Here is a 19,769-nt window from a genome sequence, read left to right as displayed (position 1 = left end):
TGTCAGACCTCCCCTTAGTGAGATTGCACTCCCGACACAAGCAATGGTAACCATAAGAGTACAAAACAACACATCGGGAGGACTAATCATCTGAAATGATTTGCACATTGATATTATGAGATACTGATGGAAGAGAACGTGTCAGCCGTCTGAAAAAGCACAAAAGCCACAGGCAGTTACATGCGGTTTTGATAGATGAGGAGGCTTGCTGATCGTCTGCAATTCAATCCTATTAATCTCTCCCAAGAGCAAGTCCTGAACCCATCCGAGAAGCTCATAGCTTTGTGCCTGGCAAAAGCTTTTCGCAAGAAGGCAAAAAAAAATAATGGTGTCATGTTGTCGTCTCAGGTTTCACGAGTCCTTAGTGGTTTCAATCCACGCACTGTGCAGCTGAAACCTCAGGCTGTCCTATGGGGACTGTGACATGCAGGTATATCTGAAGCCTGGTCTACATGGGGTAAAGAAAGGTAAGGAAGCCCAGGTAAGGTAAAGGAAGGTGCAGCGCCATGCCATATTTGTTAGAGGAGGAGAGTAGGGAGTCAGCATGAATCATGAGGTTGGGGGGGGAAAAAAAGATATCATCAAAATAAAGATGGGCAAACGGAAACTGTGTGACCTGTGTTGCTGTTTCACTCTCACTTTTCAGTTCCCTGACTGCGGCTGCCTAGCGTCAGGCCCCTGCCGACCCCCCACCGTGCCTTTTATTTCCCACCCGCTTGCCGAATAGGGTCCCAGAGAGACTCCTTGTCCGATCTCACACCGTCCGCTTGCCTGGGAGCGTGCGGTAGAACCACGAAAGGTGAGGTGTGTACGCAAAAAAACCCCAAAAGTTGAGAGCACTTTGGAAAACCGGCGCCTCTTTGCAGAGATGTGAGAGAAAAGGTAAACATGAAGACCCCCATGCTGTTTCATTGTTTACCAGGGGTGAGAGCACAACCCATTTGACAAAACTCCAAACCGGAGAAACAAGAGAGCTCACCCAGTTGGTTCTCCCCAGCACCTCAGCTGTCCAATTCCAGAGGAGACTGTGCTAGAATGGACACTTAATTTCTTGATCACTCTGTTTATGCATGAAATCTACATGAAAAGACCATTTGAACATTTCATCTTGTTTAAAATATGATGTCTCATATTATTAAAGTATGCCTTTTAATGTCATAAATGACATAAATGAATGAATATTCTAATCAATGTGAGTGGATGAAGAAAATGTAGTAGAACATTATGTATACATACATGTATGTATATATGTATATATATATATACATACTGTATATTAATATTGGCTTGACATAGTTTTTTCTTTTCATGCTTATGAATTTATATGTGTATGTCCTAAATCATTTAAAACCTATTTTAACAATGAAGCATTTCAGTTCAGTGTTGAGGCCGCCCAGAAACGGTAACTATAGCACAGCTGCAAAGCCCAATTAGCTTTTGTTACTTTGGCAAATATTTGAAGGGGATCATGAAAGAGTGAGCACCGCATTAATCTCTAATTAATTCATGAGGAATAATAACAAAAAATAGACTTGTCCTAAGGGTGGTCTGTGAAGGTTATCTGAAGGAGTTGCTCCATTTTAGCACAAACTCCCTCCTCCCCTCCTCCACCAAAAAACAGATGATAAAGAGACACATGTTTCAAAGTGCTTCTCAAATCTGGGGTGTTCCCTGGGTTCCACCTGACAAAAGAATAAAAATCAGCCCTGTCTCATTTTTAGTCAGGATAGTGCCATATATGCACTGCTTTGGGGGAAGAAGCCTAGTTTCATGGATTTATTATTTTTTTTGTGTCCTTCCTGACCGGTTTTGGTTGAGAAAGTAACCTCCACCACCCGCTCCCCTTTGCCCCCCCCTGCCCCACGCAGAGCAGCAGTGGCGCCAGCTCGGTGCACAATGATTGCTTTTCCACGGCTAGAGAACAAGGACTCACATGGTATCCCTATGGAGCAGCATAGTGGGGAAATAGAAAGCACAACAGTGAGTTATAGACACACACAGTTTATTCACCAGATGCACCAAGAGGTGAGCAGCCTCCCAGCATGCACTGCGGCTGACTGGACTGTGGTGAGTAGCACAGGATGGACAGACCATCCCCTTGTCCAACTTCTCTATTTAATATACCACTCCTCTACATGACAATCAACCCTTGTTCCACCTTCCCACTAACTACTCCACCCTGGCACTATGTACAGTGCACTGTGTGACCAATGACATATGTAGTATGCTGCCACTGACATCATATGCAGAGCACTGTGTCACCGGTGGTTTCTTTTATTAGGATTAAGAAGAAGATCAATGACTGTGCCAACACAAACCAAAGCTCCACCCGGAAGCTGTTGTTCTTTCAACTTATTCCCTTGTCATACCCTTTGGTTATAATATTTGCTCCACACAGTAGATGGAACATGGTTTGCACAAGCAAAGTATTTTTACTGTTGATATTAATGGCTAATATTGTGGAGAAAGCTTTGTGGATTTATTTTCTTTCAGAAAGTACAGCAGCAAGACGACTAACTTCTAAGCTCAAAGAACAACAGCTACAGCGATGACCAATCAAAGACTGTAATCCATACCAGTAAACAAATGTATGTATTTAATGTGGATGGTTTGATAGAGTCTTGGTTCTAAATGTGATTTATTGCTTTCCCTGCTGCTGTTCATACTGTGGAGTCAAACGTCAAAGTCCCATCTCAGACCTACAGTCACTCTCTGGCATGTAGGAGGTGGAAGGGGCAAGGGGGGGGAGGGGTAGGCAGTTAACAGTGGGTTAGCGCTGGGGGGGGGGGGGGGGATGGGGGAGGGTAGCCCAAAAAGCCTTAGCTGTGTGCAAAGTGAAAGCAAGGCCGCGGGGGGGGGGGGGGGGGGGGGCGGGAACTGATCAACTGACAGCTCAGGATTTCCATCGTCCAGTGCTGACTCCTTCTAACACATATAAGACATAACATCTACCACCACAGGTAAGCCCAACCAGCAGGCACTTTATATTAAAGACTCAGGATAGAGAATGCTTCCTGCTCTCATAAAAGTGGGATTCAAACAGTTAAGAAAAAAGATAAAAGAGAAACTAGGACTAGGAAAGCACAAAGTAAAGCGGAGCAGTCTAACGTAACCACGGCAGGGCAAGACTCCACAGGGAGGCACGTTCACTTCTCAGAGCTGTGTGCTGCAACTCATACCCTTTCTGCTTTTCCTGCTTCCTTATTTACAAACTTTCAGGAAAAAAATCCTATTCTGGCCCCCTGAGATACAGCACTCAGTTCACCAAAAGGAGATCCCGGGGCAAGCTCAGCAATCAACCAAATAAACCATTCCACAAACAAACAATTGCACATCCGTGAATTACATAAAGGGTGTTTAAACATCTTACAAAATGGGCGTGGACACACGTAAGAGCCTGCAGATCCACCCGGAACCGGATTCTTTGATTTCAAAAGTGTGCTCCTCATGGTTTGGTGGGGGTGGGTGTGTAAAGGGTGGTGGAGTGAGCCTGGGACGGGGGTGGGGGGGTCCAGTCGTACCTCTCACAGACGCGCACTGTCCACGCAGCGATGATCCACGAGGAGATGCTGAAAACCAGCAGCACGGTGCCGGGACAGATGGTCATGAGGGTCTTCATGACGAAGCGGGTGTTGAAGTTGATCTTGTTGAGGGCGCCGATGCTTCGCGACGAGGCGTCGGTGAAGAGCTTGCTGTGCAGGAGCATGACGCGGCCGATCAGGTAGAGGCGAAGGAACATGGGGATGGAGAGGATGATGTCCACGTCGGCGTCGGCCACCGAGGGTGTGTAGGTGAAGGCCAGCCGGGCTGTCCAGGTGAACACGTACTGGCCGGGGATGGGGTGGATGGCGCACACCAAGAGCTCCAGCACAATGAAGAAGATCCTTTCGTATGTCATGGCTATCCTCCAGTCGTCTGCCCCATTGTCCACCATGAACAGCTGTAGACAGGTAAAGGCAACCCACGTCAGTATGGAAGAAGAAGAGATGGAGAAGAAAGAAAAGGACTATTTGATCCTTATTTGCTAATTTTAATGATTGAATGATGAAAATGTGATTACTCTTACGAATGCAGTAGTTGTGTATGCTCCTCCAACATACACAAGACAATGTTGTATCATACTTGTTTATGTCTATGTGGACAGGAATTACATTTTAATGTCCATTTTCAGAACCAGTGAAATGAAAGGTCTGAAATCACACACTCATCATGCATAGCCTTGAAACATGGTATAGCTACGGTTAAAGTCTCACAAAAGGCAATGAAATGAAGAAATCTAACATCTAATCTTTATTAAATGCACCCTAACTAATTAGTTTAAAATTCAAAAGATAATTTTAATATAATTACACATGACTAATACTGCACATGAAAGATCTCCACCCGATATCCATGCTGATTAGTTAACAGTTCTATGTTTAATGTGATCATAAATCACACTTTCACTGTTCTCCCCATTTAGAAATCATCAATGATGTGCTCACTTCTTTGTCATTATAGGTAGCTAAAGCTGTGAAAGAACATTGAGGTCATACTCTAAACTGACGCAGGTTTCATAATTGATGGCTCATAAATGTTTGTGCTGATTCTTGGCTTGATGTTAGACTTGTTTTTCTACACACAATCAAACACACCATACACGCACACATGCGCGTGCACATACACACACACTCACACACACCACACAAGTGCAGAGGTGGTAATCAACATGCTCATACACAACCACACTCCTCTTCCCACGCAGCTACTCACCTGGATTTCCCGGGCATGGTACATTATAATGAGACCAAGCAATATAACAGTGGAAAGGCTGATAAGGCATTTCAGTGCAAATGAATATGAAGATTCCTGCAACACGAGAACAAAAGAGAGAAGGGGGGTTAACAGTTATACATTAAGAGCGATAGCAGCCATAATACTATTATATTCATTCTATAATGTTAATTTCAATCAATTTTTTGAATTGTGAAGTTTATGAAAAGAGGTTACATACACAAACTGTGAGAAGAAATTCAGCTTGAGTGACCTTAAAAGTCATACAGGCAGTGGATATTTCTGGGTTCTTTTTCTCCTACTCCCACAATGCCCTCTTGTTCGCTTGTAACTATACACCTCAGTCAAACCAGGTGTCCTGTTAACCCATGTTCTTCATTATGCACTAGAACAACACTGTGCCAACTCTACACTCTAAATGGTGCTTAAACAGTGAGGATCACTTTGGCGAGGGGAGGGGGGAGGGGGGAAGGGGAGGGGGGGGGCATTAGTGAATCAGTGAGAATCTGGCAGAGAGAGAACAGCTCTGAGCTCCTTCAGGGGCACAAACGGAACAACACAAAGCAGTCAAAGCAAAGTCTGACTGTAGCGCCGCGGACCCGGTTACTCTGGGAAAACACATGTAATTGGGATGAATAACAGGGGGGAGCCGCCGAGCCGGGAGAGAAAATCACCGCGGCACCGCTGTCGAGCGAGGGAGCAGCAGCTGTTGGAAGGCAGCCTGTCATCGCCGCTCTTCTCCCATGGACAACGCGCGCTCACCCCTCGCAACGTGTCAATTTATCTCAGACGAGGCTCCGCGCTACGTGAGGGGACTTAATGGCCTTCTCAGAGATTCATACTAATGATGAAAAATGCGTGCCGGTTGGTGAACCGCAAGGACGGCATAGATTGCTGTGCCCTATGCATAGCTGTGGCGCTCGGAGCCCTCCATTGGCTGGGGGCCTTGTAGCTGAGGCAGACTGCTGCATTGCCCTTGAGTAAAACACAGAGCCGCTTCAGTGAACACACAGTGGTGCCCAGGTGTCTGAGATGGCACTGGCTAAAAAAGCAATGCAAACTCAGTCGTTTCGGTTATGACATCAGTGTCCTACACGATGTGGCTATCTGCGTATCACTCCTCACGTCACCGTGTGGGTTGAAACAGGGCTCAGAACTGGATGCTACTGTATGCTCGTTATTTGTGAGGCCACTCGATGGTCAGCGGGCTCGATGGGCACATTTGGAGAGAGCTGGGCAGAGAGGCAAACGGCAAGAGCGGGAGGAACGGAGTCCCGGCCGCAGCCGGAAAATGGATGGAACGGAGAGGCAGGAGCAGAAACGCCTTCGCGCAGTGGGAGGGAAAAGCCTGTAAAAGACATAGCCTGTTAATGCCTTAAAAACCCACATTCATCTTCCGAATGCCTCCCTCCCAGGACCCGTCTCAACTCCTCTCATTTCCATTACTGGGAGCCGCTGTTTGCGCCCGTGATAAATTGGAGACGCCGAGCGGTGCGGTGTGGTGCGGTGCATGGGCCATGGATCACCGGGGCTTTCGAAACAGGTGCTCCAGACAGTAATGAGCGGCTGGTCTGTATGCGGAGGCAGCAGGAGGAGGGGGGCAGCCTCTCCTGCTGCAAAAATTGTGCGCGTGCTCGTTGTGACGGGCATGTGCAACACTCGCAACGCTCATTTGCATCGTTTGACCAATGCGCCCGGCTTAATTTCTGGCTCATTGTTACTGTTCCTCTGCTGTGAACAAAATCAGGAATACATCATCATCCATTTTTATTATCTGACAGCCCCATAAATTAGTATTATTTATTTTCAGACTTACTTACAACAGCCTTCCTGTATTGATCGATATACTATATGCAGAAGGGCTTAGCAGCAGTTGCAAAGCAGTTATGGTACATTATAAACATGGCATAGAATAGTGATACCATAAAGTGAATATGATCAGTGTCTGCTTCTCCTCTGGCTTTGCGTAAAGCAATCCATCACTGTCTTTTACCGGTAGCCTATAAGTAAAGGGCAAGAGCGGGGTGAGGCTTTGCTCTTAATTATTTCCTTACTCAATTATTTACAGGAAGTTAACAAGTTCATCAACACTGAGAACCTGATAGGTAAAATGTCCCTCGCTGGTGTGGCCAGTGCAGGACACTGTACACCACCCCCGCTTGCAAGCATAGACTTCTGCAGTCTAAAATTAGGACAGGCTTGAATTGTCTTTAAAATCGCCGTGAGAAAAACTAAGCTTAATGGCACATATACATTTATCTAAATTGCCCTTTAAATAACCTTTTTTACACTTATACATATTTATATGATGACTGAATAAAAGGTCATACATATACATGAATATTTATAAGAATTATATCTAATTGTGTGACGCGCGACATGAGCTCTTCGCAATGCCGTTGCTCCGGGTGGAAATTTTTGGCGGAACTCGCCTCCGGCCTAGCAGTGCGATGGCAGCGGAGTAACCGAGCAGGAAGGGGGAGGGGGGACGCGAGCGTGGCGCGCAGGCTGGATGGCACGACGCTGACACGTCCCAGACGAGGCTGTAATTGCCTCCGCAGAGCTCCAGCTGCAGGAAGCCAGGCCAGCCGAGCAGCATGCGCTCCATACTCGCTGGGGTGGGAAACGTTATTGTGCCGAGGAAAGGAAATTAACCCTCCTGCGAAGGAGCTCAGGACGAAGCTGGAGATACGCAACGTCGCCTCTGGAACCGGCTCCTGCTGAGGACATTCCTCACAACCCAAATCCAGGCCCGCCTATTTACAGTACACGTGCTGGATGCTCACAGTGGGGCTGAGAAATATTTAGTAAAAACCGGTGATTACAATTATTGGTATTATTACTATTACTATTTTTGTTGTCATTGCAATAATAAGGTGTGCAAAGGTCTTAACTTTAAACAACTGTGATGACTATGGAAAATGCTTTTGTTCTGGGGCACTGCATCGTGATACATGAGATTAAAAAATAATGCACTTTCCAAGATGTTGTGTAACACAAAATATATGTAGTATAAATATATGTCCTTCTGGCTATGTTCACAACAATTTTGATATTTTCCCATCCCAATATCATACTTTGCTCACACACGTTGAGAAAAAAGTTTCTTATTCTGTAAAATGATGACAAGCAAAGCAATGAATCCATCTGGGAGCATTCGAAATGGCTGTCACAGAATCCGCTTATAAGAATGTCTAGTTTCTGAGCCCCATTGAAAGCACAAAAAACTCAAATGAGGCAAATATTCTTTTGATTAAAGATGGAGGAGAATCATCACTGCTTTGTTTTATTAAAATTCCTTGCCTTTAAGATTGGATTAAATAGCTGGGGACTCCACACTGCAATAACAGGTTTGATTTGGTGAGTCCCCAGTTTTATTATTTACAAATGTGACCCATTTCCACAGTCAGGAAAGACATCCAACCATGCCTTAAGAATTAGTGCATTTCTCCTCTAGTCACCTTGCTGGTGGAATCCCATATGAACCTCTGCCATCTTATAGCACCTGACAATTGTTAATCAATAACAATTTACTTTGATTTAGGAGAATAAAACTGGATCATTTCCATCACCAGTGAGATGAATTTTCATGTTCAGAACATTGTTCAAATATATGTATATATATATATATATATATATATATATATATATATCGGTCCATCAGTGTCCCCTATAGAATAACTACAGCAAAGAATCAAACGTGACTGCCTAAAATGGTTTAAGTGAATATATTCTGAAACAGAATGGATCTTTTTAGGTATGTTCTTGCAATGTGTTTTCAGAATCTGCAGAATACAACTAATCAGATGTGATCTATTAAGAATGACATTTTTACCTTTTTTGTTGCGTGTAATTTAAATAAAATAGTGTAGTATGAATAAAAAAATATTCATGCAAATTCACAAAGCCTTATTATCTGTCTCAGCCATTTTCAAGCTTACAGCAGTATGAACATTCCACTGAAGTACCTGTCCCATCAACAGCACTTATTTCTTACCTTAGTGTAAACCCCCCAGGAGAGCTCTGTCTCGGTCACCATGACAACGATGCCGAACATCCCAAAGATCAAGGCGTAGTCGCTTAATCGCTTCCGCTTCTCAAAGAGCGCCCTCCGATGGCCCAACTTGTAGCCGATGTCCTTGTTCTTCTTCTGCGGCGCGTTGCTCCCCTCCCTGGTCAGGCTTTCGCTGGACGCCTTGCTGGGGTCCTCGCCGTTGCCCTTGGAGACCACCACCTCCAGGCCGGAGCTGTGCAGGGTCTGGAGGGGCTGCGTCTCTGAGTCGAGCTCTGCAAGGTTGCGCCGCGACGCACCCAGGCTGCCCAGGGGTCTCACCACACCCCCATTGTACTTGCAGCTGTTCATGGCTATCTCAGGGAATGGGTAACTGCTCTCTGAGAGGGAGGGCTTGGATCCAGCATGGCTTAGCTTCTTGGGCTCAGCATTTACCTACGAACCAGGAAAAAAAAGATTACAGTTATTTTGGGCTGCAGTTTATTATGATACTGTCCTGCAGTTTACGGATGTGTGCTGCTACATATACCGTACAATAAGTGCAGAGACAGTATGCTTACCAAAATTCGGTTTTACTTGGAACTTGAAGGTCATTTTACTGTTTTATTCAACTCCAACGGACAAAGGAATATATTCCATCCGCATGCCACGTTCAACTTGTGTGTGAAATTATTTGGAATTTGCACCGATGTATGCTAAAACAACAGGTCATAATTCCTTGAAGACATATTACCAGGCAACGCAGAAACAGGTGCATCAACAGGAGTCCTGGGGAATACACAGCACCCAGAAGCAACAGGATGAATAATACATCCTAAGTCAACCAAAATGTGCATGTCACATTTATAATACGGGATACATCATTAATGAAATGTACAAAGATTGTGTGAAAGGATAGAGGAGATAATGAAGTCTCAGTCTTCACAAACTCCTTTACCATAATGTGCACTTAACACTTAATTCCAGCAGCCATGCTACCCTGTACCCTGCCCTTGATTAATAGTTGAAACTAAGCAGGTTAGGTTGGGCTCAGATAAAACGTGGATAGGAGAGCTCCTATTGGCAGAGGTGTTGGTGGGGGAGTCCTCCCTCTGGACCAAATTTAAAAACCCAACGCAACAGTACAGTGACCAGAACACTGTACTGGAGGAGACGATGTCTTTTCTTCCTGGCAAATTAAAGAGAAAGTTGTCATTTAAATCTCTTCTTTGAATCAAAGTTAGTCAAGAAATCCAAACTTGTTTAAGGGAAGGCTATAATTTAAGTACATATTATGTAGATTCCTGTAGTTGAGCTCTGTACACGAAGGTATATCAGTGACAGGAATGAAAGCATGATCAAAATGACAATATGGTCTTGTAAGGTTACATGACTGATGGTTTGTAGTTATTTTTTGCATGAGTTAAATATATATTGTTCATGAAAATTATTTTTCCTCCCTGGTTTCAACTGATTCAGTTTTACTTGATTATATACAACATGCTGAAAAACAGCTGTCAATCAAAAACCAATACTGGCAACCCTAAATATATTCTAGATGTGATTACAGCCTTTATTTAAGAAAATGTATTAAATTACATAATAAATACTGTATCTTAAAAATTCATAATGCACATAACACAATGTCCTTAAAATATGATCTCTGTGCATGGCCAACTTATCTTGGAGCTGGATAATGTATTATTTTGTGCGTTCGCATTACCACATAGAGTGGATGTACATCCTTCCCTTCATCTTACCAAAGAAAGAAATTAAGTGTGCAGCTATGTATCTGCATGAGGGAAGGTGTGTGTTTGTGCATGTGTACATGTGTGTGTGCGTCTGTGGGTGGATGAGCATGTGTGTGTGCGTCTGTGGGTGGATGAGCGTGTGTGTGTGTGTGTGCTGTTGTGTACGGATCAGCCTGAAGCCTATACAGGCATTAACAAAAGCTGAATCTGAGGAAGGCATTCATTTCCTCACTTGCTGAAGCAGCTGTGCTTATCATTTATCACTCATGAATCTGCAACGCACATGCTACATGAATGCATGTTCTTCTAGCCTTGCATTATATAATGTTTCTCTTTTTCAGTTTAGTCAGCCCCAGAACAACAAAGCCACTAGAGGTTGTAATGAGACTGTTTGGGACATGAGAGCTGGGAGAGGTAATATCCTGATAGATTTAGCTGCTTCTGTCTCCCAATAAGCCTCAGCATATATTTATTTCTCAGAATAGCTTGTGAAATCTTCTTAGACTGGCATGGAAAAAGTGGGTGACACTTGCTTATGAAAATAGCATCCCTAATACAGAACATTACCATGTCTCTCTGAGTTTGCTCCGACAGCTTTTAGCATTTGACAACCCCATGCATGACTCTACAGTGAATGGGAGGGGCAGTTGCTCCTTGGGTAAGGCATGACTAACTCTTCTACCCAATAGAGCACACAATTAACACCTTATTAAGGTTCTGCAAAGCAATGGCAGTACGTTTACGTAGTGGTCAGACATGAAGCATACTTCTTACATTACATATATCATGAGAACTCATAATACAAATATGCCACAGTAAATGATATGCCCTGATTAAATGTTTTTCCGAAGGAAATCTGTTCATCTCAACATGGGATGGCACACAGTCAAATTCTAGACAGGTAATTATTTTGCTTGTTGTATTTCTGTGGGTATTTGTTATCGTCCCGAACTGTGTAGCTGAAGTACCTAGAAAATGTTAGCTAGTTAGCTAACGCATTTAGGACACTGTTTAGATATCATAGCTATGCTGTATGTTAGGTGTTATCTTGTAGCTTATCTGTAGCAAGCTAGCTATGTTTATAGCTACCTATGCTGCTAAAGTGAAGAAAAAAAACATTGCACACTCCTGTTCCCGATGCGTAGAGTAATGTTATTTGGCCAATGTATCACCCATAACTTCGCCTGGGTCTCTTACAAAATAAAAACTATATTCTTTGTTCATTGTTTACATTCCAGATTATGACGTTATATGTTCTTATTTTCGACCTATGAATGAGGCATAATGAACTCTTGTGCCTAATTTAGTTTTCAACGCTCTTGTCCTCTTTCCAGTACTCAGGAGGATCAGGAGCATCTGGTGGGCGGGGCTTTGGGGGGAGGGGGTGGGATGGGGTGAAATGATTTTTTCAAAATCTAGCACTCTCACTCATTGCTCCAAACTTACATACTGCACCTTTAATTAGCAAGCTAGCAAGCAAATGTATTTTAACTCTAGATGGCTGGTGTCAATGTCCATGTATTGCTGCATGACATATTAATAATGTTTGCTAGGTACATAATGTTACATAAATTGGATGCTGAAATGTGTCTCATCAATAATGTATTTCACCAGGTATCTAGCACTTTATGTCTTGGGGACAATGCAGCAAAACATCTTTGAGACTTTCATTTGCAGCAGTTATGACAACAGTGAGGTCCTGCTCACCAGAACTGAGTAATAAGACTTAATGCAGTGTGGTCCCCCAGCATCCATGACAACATTCCTTCTGTTTTATGATACAACAGGCTTACCAGATTCACCTATCTCAGTTGTCTGAAGGGGCATGGAATCAATTAAAATTGGCCTTCACGTTTACTCACAAGTAAATTTAAGTGTTCCTTATGTTCTTTATTTTCTCAATTTGAGTCAGGAATCATGTAGTAGATTCAATCTCATAAAGTGGTGGAGTTTAATCACATTTTAGTGCTGGCAAAGCATGCTAGCTAGCAAGCGTTTCTGGCTGGAGACATTAAATGTTTGCAAGCATTAGTGCCACTTCACCAATACAACAATATAAATAGTAGAGCATAATCAGGAGACATATCTGGCCAAGTGTAATAACACTGACAATCATAAAATTCATATAATATTGATTTTTAAAATCCAGTTATCGTAATGATTAGTACCCAACAACTGAACAAATGACAGAAGGATAAGTATACTGTATAGGATAACAAAGATAACTTTGACGATAACTAGGGAGGTAAGCTCAGGAGGTAAGAGCAGTTGTCTGGCAGTCGGAGGGTTGCCGGTTCGATCCCCCACCCTGGGCATGTCGAAGTGTCCCTGAGCAAGACACCTAACCCCTAATTGCTCCCAACGAGCTGACTGGTACCTTGCATGGTAGCCCTTCACTGTTGGTGTGTGAGTGTGTATGTGAATGGGTGAATGGAGAGGCATCAATTGTAAAGTGCTTTGGATAAAAGCGCTATATAAATGCAGTCAATTTACCAGTCCATTTACTATAACTAAAGGATAACAATATGGACAACAAAAACCAGACCTTTGAGCCATGGTTGTGTTCACAGATATTAAAGATACTATAGACTATACTATACATATAGTACAAAAAAAGTTAGTCAGTCCTCACACATCAGTGGCTTTAATTGTTAAATAACTATAAATTGACAGAACTTGCAACCCTGTGGGTGTGTTGCGTTTTGAACCTATATTATGATAAGACAGAAAATTTTTGGTGACAAACTGGCAAGTCATCAATAGATAAGGAAATCAATAAAATGACTAACCATTTTGTTTTATGCTTTACCCTGCTATTTTTGTACCCTGGACACATTACGTCTGTGATTTTCAGATGTTTACGCAATAACGTATTAGATTGTATACAGTAAAGTCCATATTTAGACTGTAGCACATTTTTTGGTGTTTTGGATCTCTAGCACATTACATTTTAAATGAAAAAATAAATATGAGTTTGAAGTGCAGATTGTCAGCTTTAAGTTCAGAGTATTTACATCCAAAACAAGAACTGCAGTACAGGCCTAGCAGAGCATCACCAAGAAAGATACCCAGCATCAGGTGATGTTTAAGGGTCACAGACTTCAGGAAGTCCTAAATATGATACTTTATCTTAAATTATATGAACTATTACTTTTGCTCCCTTAAAATGAGGAGGGGGGGGGGGGGTTACATATTAAAATGGCCCAATATGGATGCTTTGACATCTATGCCTACATCCTGGAAAGTGTTCTTCATCTGTTCAACAGTTGAAAAGGGTTTTTTCTTCACAATTCAAAGTATTCTTTGGTCCTCCATTACAGTGGTCTTTCATGGGCTACCAGGTTGCTTGCTATTGCAATGTACCAAACAGCTGATTTTGACACACTTAATGATTGGCTATGCCTCTGATTGATTTATTCTGATTTGTCCACCCCTTAATGACCTGATTATCTGGCATTGACACTTATTTTGTCCTTATGTTAAGAGACATCAGCAATGGATTTCAAATGCAAATTCCACACCTAGGATGAACTGTAGAACTTTTGTTGGCTTTCTTGTGCATGAACTAATGACAAAACAACACACAGCTGGCTAAGAAACAGCTGAGCAGCCAATTGTCCAATTACTTTTGGTCCCCCAAAATGTATAAAAAGGGTTGCACCTCCAATATGGATGTAAATACCCACAAATTGAAGCTGACGGTCTGCACGTCAAGCATTGTTGAACCTCATATCCATTGTTTCACTTTAAATTAATTATGCTGTAGTACAGAGCAAAAACAACAAAATTGTGTCACTGTTAAAATACAGACTGCACTGTATATTGACTGTGTGGTAAGCAATAAACAGTGAGCAGCACTTTGTATTTTAACCTAAAGACATTTCACCAGAAACTGGAGCAGTGTAAGAAACGTTATACAACTCTTGTCTAGTTTGTAGTAGTCTCTATTAGATTATAGTTCACCAACAAATCAACAAATACACAGTACGTTCTGAAAATGTAATATCTTTGCCAATGTTTTGTTTGAGATATTAAGATATGGTGTTTGATACAAACACTAATCATTTCAGATGTATACTGTGCATATCACAATTTTCTATTTTCGCAATAACTGGGATTTTCCAAATTAAAAAAGAGGTATTTGATCTATACTCTTAAAAATGGGTAGTAGTCACTATGCTATCCTAAAGCTATGTGTTCACATAATTACTGCAGTTTTCAGACACGCTCCATGTAAATTGTTTCCATTTTTTAAAATGACAGAAAACAATGACAGAGTGAAATGCAATGCAAGCAAAATGAAGGAGGCATACTGCAGTTAAACTCTGAAAGAGAGTGATGTGAAAAATTCAAGGGAAATGGACACAATAAACAAAGATAAAACTACTGTTATTCCACCCATACAATAGCCGCCCAAACACAGACAGTAAGGCTACATAAGGCTGCTGATACTCCTGCAACTGCCTTTCACATTGTTTCTGCCTGTAACAGGGAAACATGCATCTCACACCCCAAGGGATGCAGCAATACAGGATGGTTAGTCAGCCCTTGGCTTCACCTCAAATTATCACTCCAACAGGCTATATATATACTGCACTGCATAAACAGTAACACAGCTAAGAGTGGTTTCATGTACTACATATTGGTCATTGTTGTTTTATACACACACTCACACACACACACACACACACATAAATATAATTGGTTAAAATAATCAAGTCTGCTCTCCTTTCTTCCCCTAAAAACACTGCTAAAAATAAGATATTCTACCCATTCAGTACCAGTAGATCAACAAACAAGCGTGCAAGCTGCATTTCTGAGTGAAAAATAGCCTAATCTGAAATTATGAACCTACAGCCAAATATTCAGGCTTTCCTAAGCCTATATCTCAGCACGTGTAAATTATCAGCAAGTGTAACAATCAGAACATTGAATACAGCTGCAGGCAACAATGAATGGTGCCCTGTCGCAAAATGGCTACCAAGTCTGGCCTAATGGGGATTACCTTTTTTGAAAAAAGGTAGTCCAATCGAGGAGAAGAACCTATGTAACAAATGAGATATTTGCAATTGACTAATGAGTTTTAAGGAATGTTTGAAAAAAGGAAATTAACAACATCACTGAGGGCTCTATTTTCTGGAATCAATGTCACAGGGCAGGGGTACAATCAATGGCGCTATGCTTGGGCACACTGGGCGTGGCTATTGAATGTCGGTATTTTCGTGACCAGAGGTGAGCAAAGAACAGCGCACAGTGCACGGCGCAATTGGAAAATGTGCTGGATTATGCAGAATATATTATTGGCAGGTGTATTGAAGCTAAATTCATTCATAGCCAAAAAATGACCTCTTTTCATTGCCTTTAACAGCTGCACGCTGACAATTTTCATGGTCTTTGTAATGATTATTACTTGTTTAACACTAATGTTTTTTTTATTTATTTTATGTTGATATTTACATTTATTACGTATTACATTTATTATGATAATTTCCTGCTTCTATGATTTGTATCAAAGTGAAATTGGACAGCATACATTCCACGAAAAAAGGATTGGCTTTTGGCGATAGACTACGATCTTGCACATATTGCATGGGAATCAGTTCTCCATATACTGGGCTGTGATTTGTGCTGTAGACCTGGTCTGAGGAGGAGGGTGGTAAGGGTGCCAGTCGTAGACTAGACTGACATGAAAATTGCAATGAGCTGCACTAAAATTGCAATGTGCTGTCCAGTTTAGACTGATAAACATCTCCTCACATTTTGGCCCATGGTGAGTCACAAAATTACCAAACAATTCAGCCGCATCAAAATCCATGACAAAAATATCACTTCAGCAGTGAGATGGCTCACAACATGTCATGTACCAGCCGGAAAATAGAGCTCTTTGTGTTTGATCAGCACTATATTTCAGGGATGGGGCATTGTAAAAGAGAAGAACATTTACAGTAAGGTAAATCTCTGATATATTTATCATTTTAATGATATATTTGTTATAGCAACACCAACTGTTCTTGGATCCCTGTTAGTGCAAGTAATGTAATATCTGTAATACTGCTAGTATGGTTTATTTGTGGATCCAAGAGTGGAAGTTGTATGTCAGAACTTAGCATTCTTTCATGATAATCCTTACCAAAGTCTAAAGATTTTAATATTATGGTGCACATGCATAATGCACCCTGGTCTTTGAGAATCTTGGAGATCAAATCACTTATTTGTTAAACCAATGATAATTTTATGGTAAGGAAGAAGACAGTTTGTTTAATAACCATCTTTCATATTCAAAGAGAATACAAGAATGATAACAGTTCCTGAGGATTATGGTCTTATATTCCATGCTCATGATCTACTCATTCACTTTTAAGGCAACTATCTCTTTAAGAGCAAAGCTACATCTTTACATATAACTTCAATCAAAATTGGTTTCCTACTTGTTAAGGAAAACACTGCAAAAATGATGGTGCTGGTAGCCTCTCTCTAAAATAGGAGCTACTTCAATGTTATCATTGCCATCTCCCAATAGAAATTCACATTTCCTCATTTGAGCTAATCAAAGACTGTGGCAGAAAGGGCAGCGAAGGTAGCAGATAATGAATTATTTTACCAAAAATGGTGATATCCAAGGTGAAAAAAATAAAACAGTTATATTATATTATATTATATTATATTACATTACATTACATTACATTACATTACATTACATTATATTATATTATATTATATTATATTATATTATATTATATTGTATTATATTATATTATGTGGACTGGACTAACAGTGGTTGTTTCTCTTGACTGACAGACACAAGGCTGAGCGATGAATGAAATGCAATAAAGTCAACAGGTAAATATGGGAGGAAAGGTGATGACAAAAACATCTTTCATCTTTAAGGATAAAAACTATTGACTTCTTATATTCTTTTTCTACCACCTGCCCTCTTTCATCTACCTTTCAAATGCTGGCTGTTCATCAGAAGTTCTCTTCTATAACATTGCTAAACTATATTTTGGATTTCACAACTAGACTTGGCACCTGACCTGGTGAATGAGAGATGGCTCTCTAATGGGTTAATTGCCTACCCTTTACACAAATAGCCTTAATTTTCCTCTGTAGTAATCCTATTGGCTCTCTGTAGGTTTTGGGATAGGGGATCACAAGGTCTATCTGTCCATGCTCACTGCTAGGTTTGTCAAAGTAGATCCCAGAGTTGGGTCCTCTCCAGGCTGGCTTTTGCTGCTATGTCTCCTGGGGTGTTATGAGCTCTGCTTCCCTCCCTCTTTTTTAAAGATTTATTTTAAAGGTTCAGACCATGGCTTAATACATCTGCAGCAAATGCCTCGGGCCACACATAAGGTATAATACTACTGATATGCATATTATTAATTGACTTTTTTATCCTCCTGAAGCACAGATGAAATGTCTCACTGGGTGGATACCTACCATCCCAAACTATATTTCATCATGTATGAAATGCTGTATTTCCTGGCTAAATCCATTCTCTTTAGGACCTTAACATTTTTATACCACAAAAAATCCCCTTCCAGACCAAAAAAAAAAAAAAAAAACCTGGGAGTTATACTTGACATTTCTCTCATCATCTCCTGGAACAGTGTGTCATTTACTCCAGCCTTGCAGTTCTTTCTGTCTCACATCCAAAAGTATGATTCCACCTGTTCCTTAACACCTCATCTTCTTGTTTGATAGCCCAGACTCTGCTGTCTTCCCGTTCGGAATACTGAAACCCGATCTCCACTGACCTGCATGTCACGGCAATTCAACACCCCTGAATCATCCATAACGCTCATGCCAGATTTGTCTTTTCATCATTCTCTGCACCCACGCCCTCCACGCTCTAATTTCATTATTTTTTTAAATTCTTGAGTGCCCAGTTTGGAACATTTAAACTCAGTTGTAAGGCCGTTTCATCCCTGCAGAATTCTCTGTCCTTTCAGTTGGGTGCAGGTATGCACACACTTGTTCCGGAACACTTGCATTCAGCCATGGCTTCATTTTTATGTTACTGTACACCAGCCGAGTTGCACAGCCATTGTGATGGAGGACTGAACTCAGTCACCTCCAGCCCAAAGGCCTTACTATTGCGTATTGAGGTGGGGGCTGCCCTACAAAATAAAACCCTACCCATCTCGATAGTGCTCTGGCCAGTTACACATGCACATGTCCCCAGTGTCCCTTTACTGTTATAGCTTAGATCTTTCTGTCCGTTTCTTCCACTGTCCTCAGGCAACGACCAACTCATTCTCAATTTCAGCTCTCAGCGTTGGAATGAAATACCCTGCACCTGAACACCAGTGAACACTCTGTTTTGGCTTTTTAACAACTTACTCCTTTAGCCTGTACCTGGGTGCTTGTGTACATGGGTCGCTTGTTTGTTGTTGCTTGTCTTGCTTGTATCTATGACTGACCCTGAAATACCTACAGTAAACCACAATAACGTAATGGATTTGAGTATTCAACTCAGCTATGAACATAATGGAACAAATTTAACATTTACTTTCAAATAAAAATGGCTCTACAGTAATCTAATGCTATTAAATATCTAAATAAATGCTGATATACGTTCTACTATTGCTACTACTACGAGTACAATGACGACTACTACTACTATTATCGTTGTTATTATTATTATTTAAATCATCATTAAAATACATATTGTACATACCAACATTTGATGTTATAATGATTGTACTTAAATATACTGAGAATAACACAAAGCCATAAAACATATTGTGATTATCCAAACAATAAAAAATGCAACCGAATGATCAACTACAGAGGCAAAGTCCACACAAAAAAAATGAAGTTTCACATATTTCTCGAATTGTCATCCAACTTCAATACACCACCAATGAATACCCCACAGTAGGCTATGAACTAGTAGCCTCATGATTTCATAATGACCACTAACAATCCACAAGCTACAACAATATATAGGATTAGCTGCCTGGATTAAAGATCCAGGTTCCCCAGCCAGCTGAACTAATCAAACTTTTATTCAAGCCCGAGGTCATGAGTCATGGCACACCCTTCAGTAACAAAGTTCACATGCTCACTCAGATTCTTAATTCCGCTATGTTTTCCCAATCTAAATCCCCGCAGCATCCTCTGCCAACAGATACGTTTCAGTTTCATTATTTAAGTCGCTGGCACCACTGTAACAGGGATAAGTTTGCTGCAGGTTTCAAACAGCAGCCATCAGGCTACAAGTACCTCCTATGGCAGGTATTCAGTTCTCACTT

At 41.4% G+C, this 19,769-nt stretch overlaps 1 protein-coding gene across 5 annotated transcripts in view; it reads right to left on the bottom strand.

Moving 5' to 3' along the window:
• Positions 1 to 19,769, bottom strand: part of kcnn1b (potassium intermediate/small conductance calcium-activated channel, subfamily N, member 1b) — a 69,772-nt gene that overhangs the window by 20,522 nt on the left and 29,481 nt on the right. For 3 of the 5 annotated variants that reach the window (XM_035415534.1, XM_035415536.1, XM_035415538.1), the window contains 4 exons: positions 8,771 to 9,220; positions 4,753 to 4,848; positions 3,522 to 3,940; positions 1,934 to 1,942 (listed from right to left, as the gene is read on the bottom strand). In XM_035415534.1, the coding sequence (XP_035271425.1) occupies positions 1,934 to 1,942; positions 3,522 to 3,940; positions 4,753 to 4,848; positions 8,771 to 9,220 (974 nt within the window). The remainder of the gene's footprint in view (positions 1 to 1,933; positions 1,943 to 3,521; positions 3,941 to 4,752; positions 4,849 to 8,770; positions 9,221 to 19,769) is intronic. The other 2 variants (XM_035415535.1, XM_035415537.1) reach the window with 1 other exon arrangement.

The sequence above is a fragment of the Anguilla anguilla genome, chromosome 4, assembly GCF_013347855.1.
Source record: "Anguilla anguilla isolate fAngAng1 chromosome 4, fAngAng1.pri, whole genome shotgun sequence".
NCBI lineage: Eukaryota > Metazoa > Chordata > Actinopteri > Anguilliformes > Anguillidae > Anguilla > Anguilla anguilla.
The sequence above is the reverse complement of the archived record's forward strand: the minus strand, read 5'-3'. Positions and strand labels throughout refer to the sequence as shown.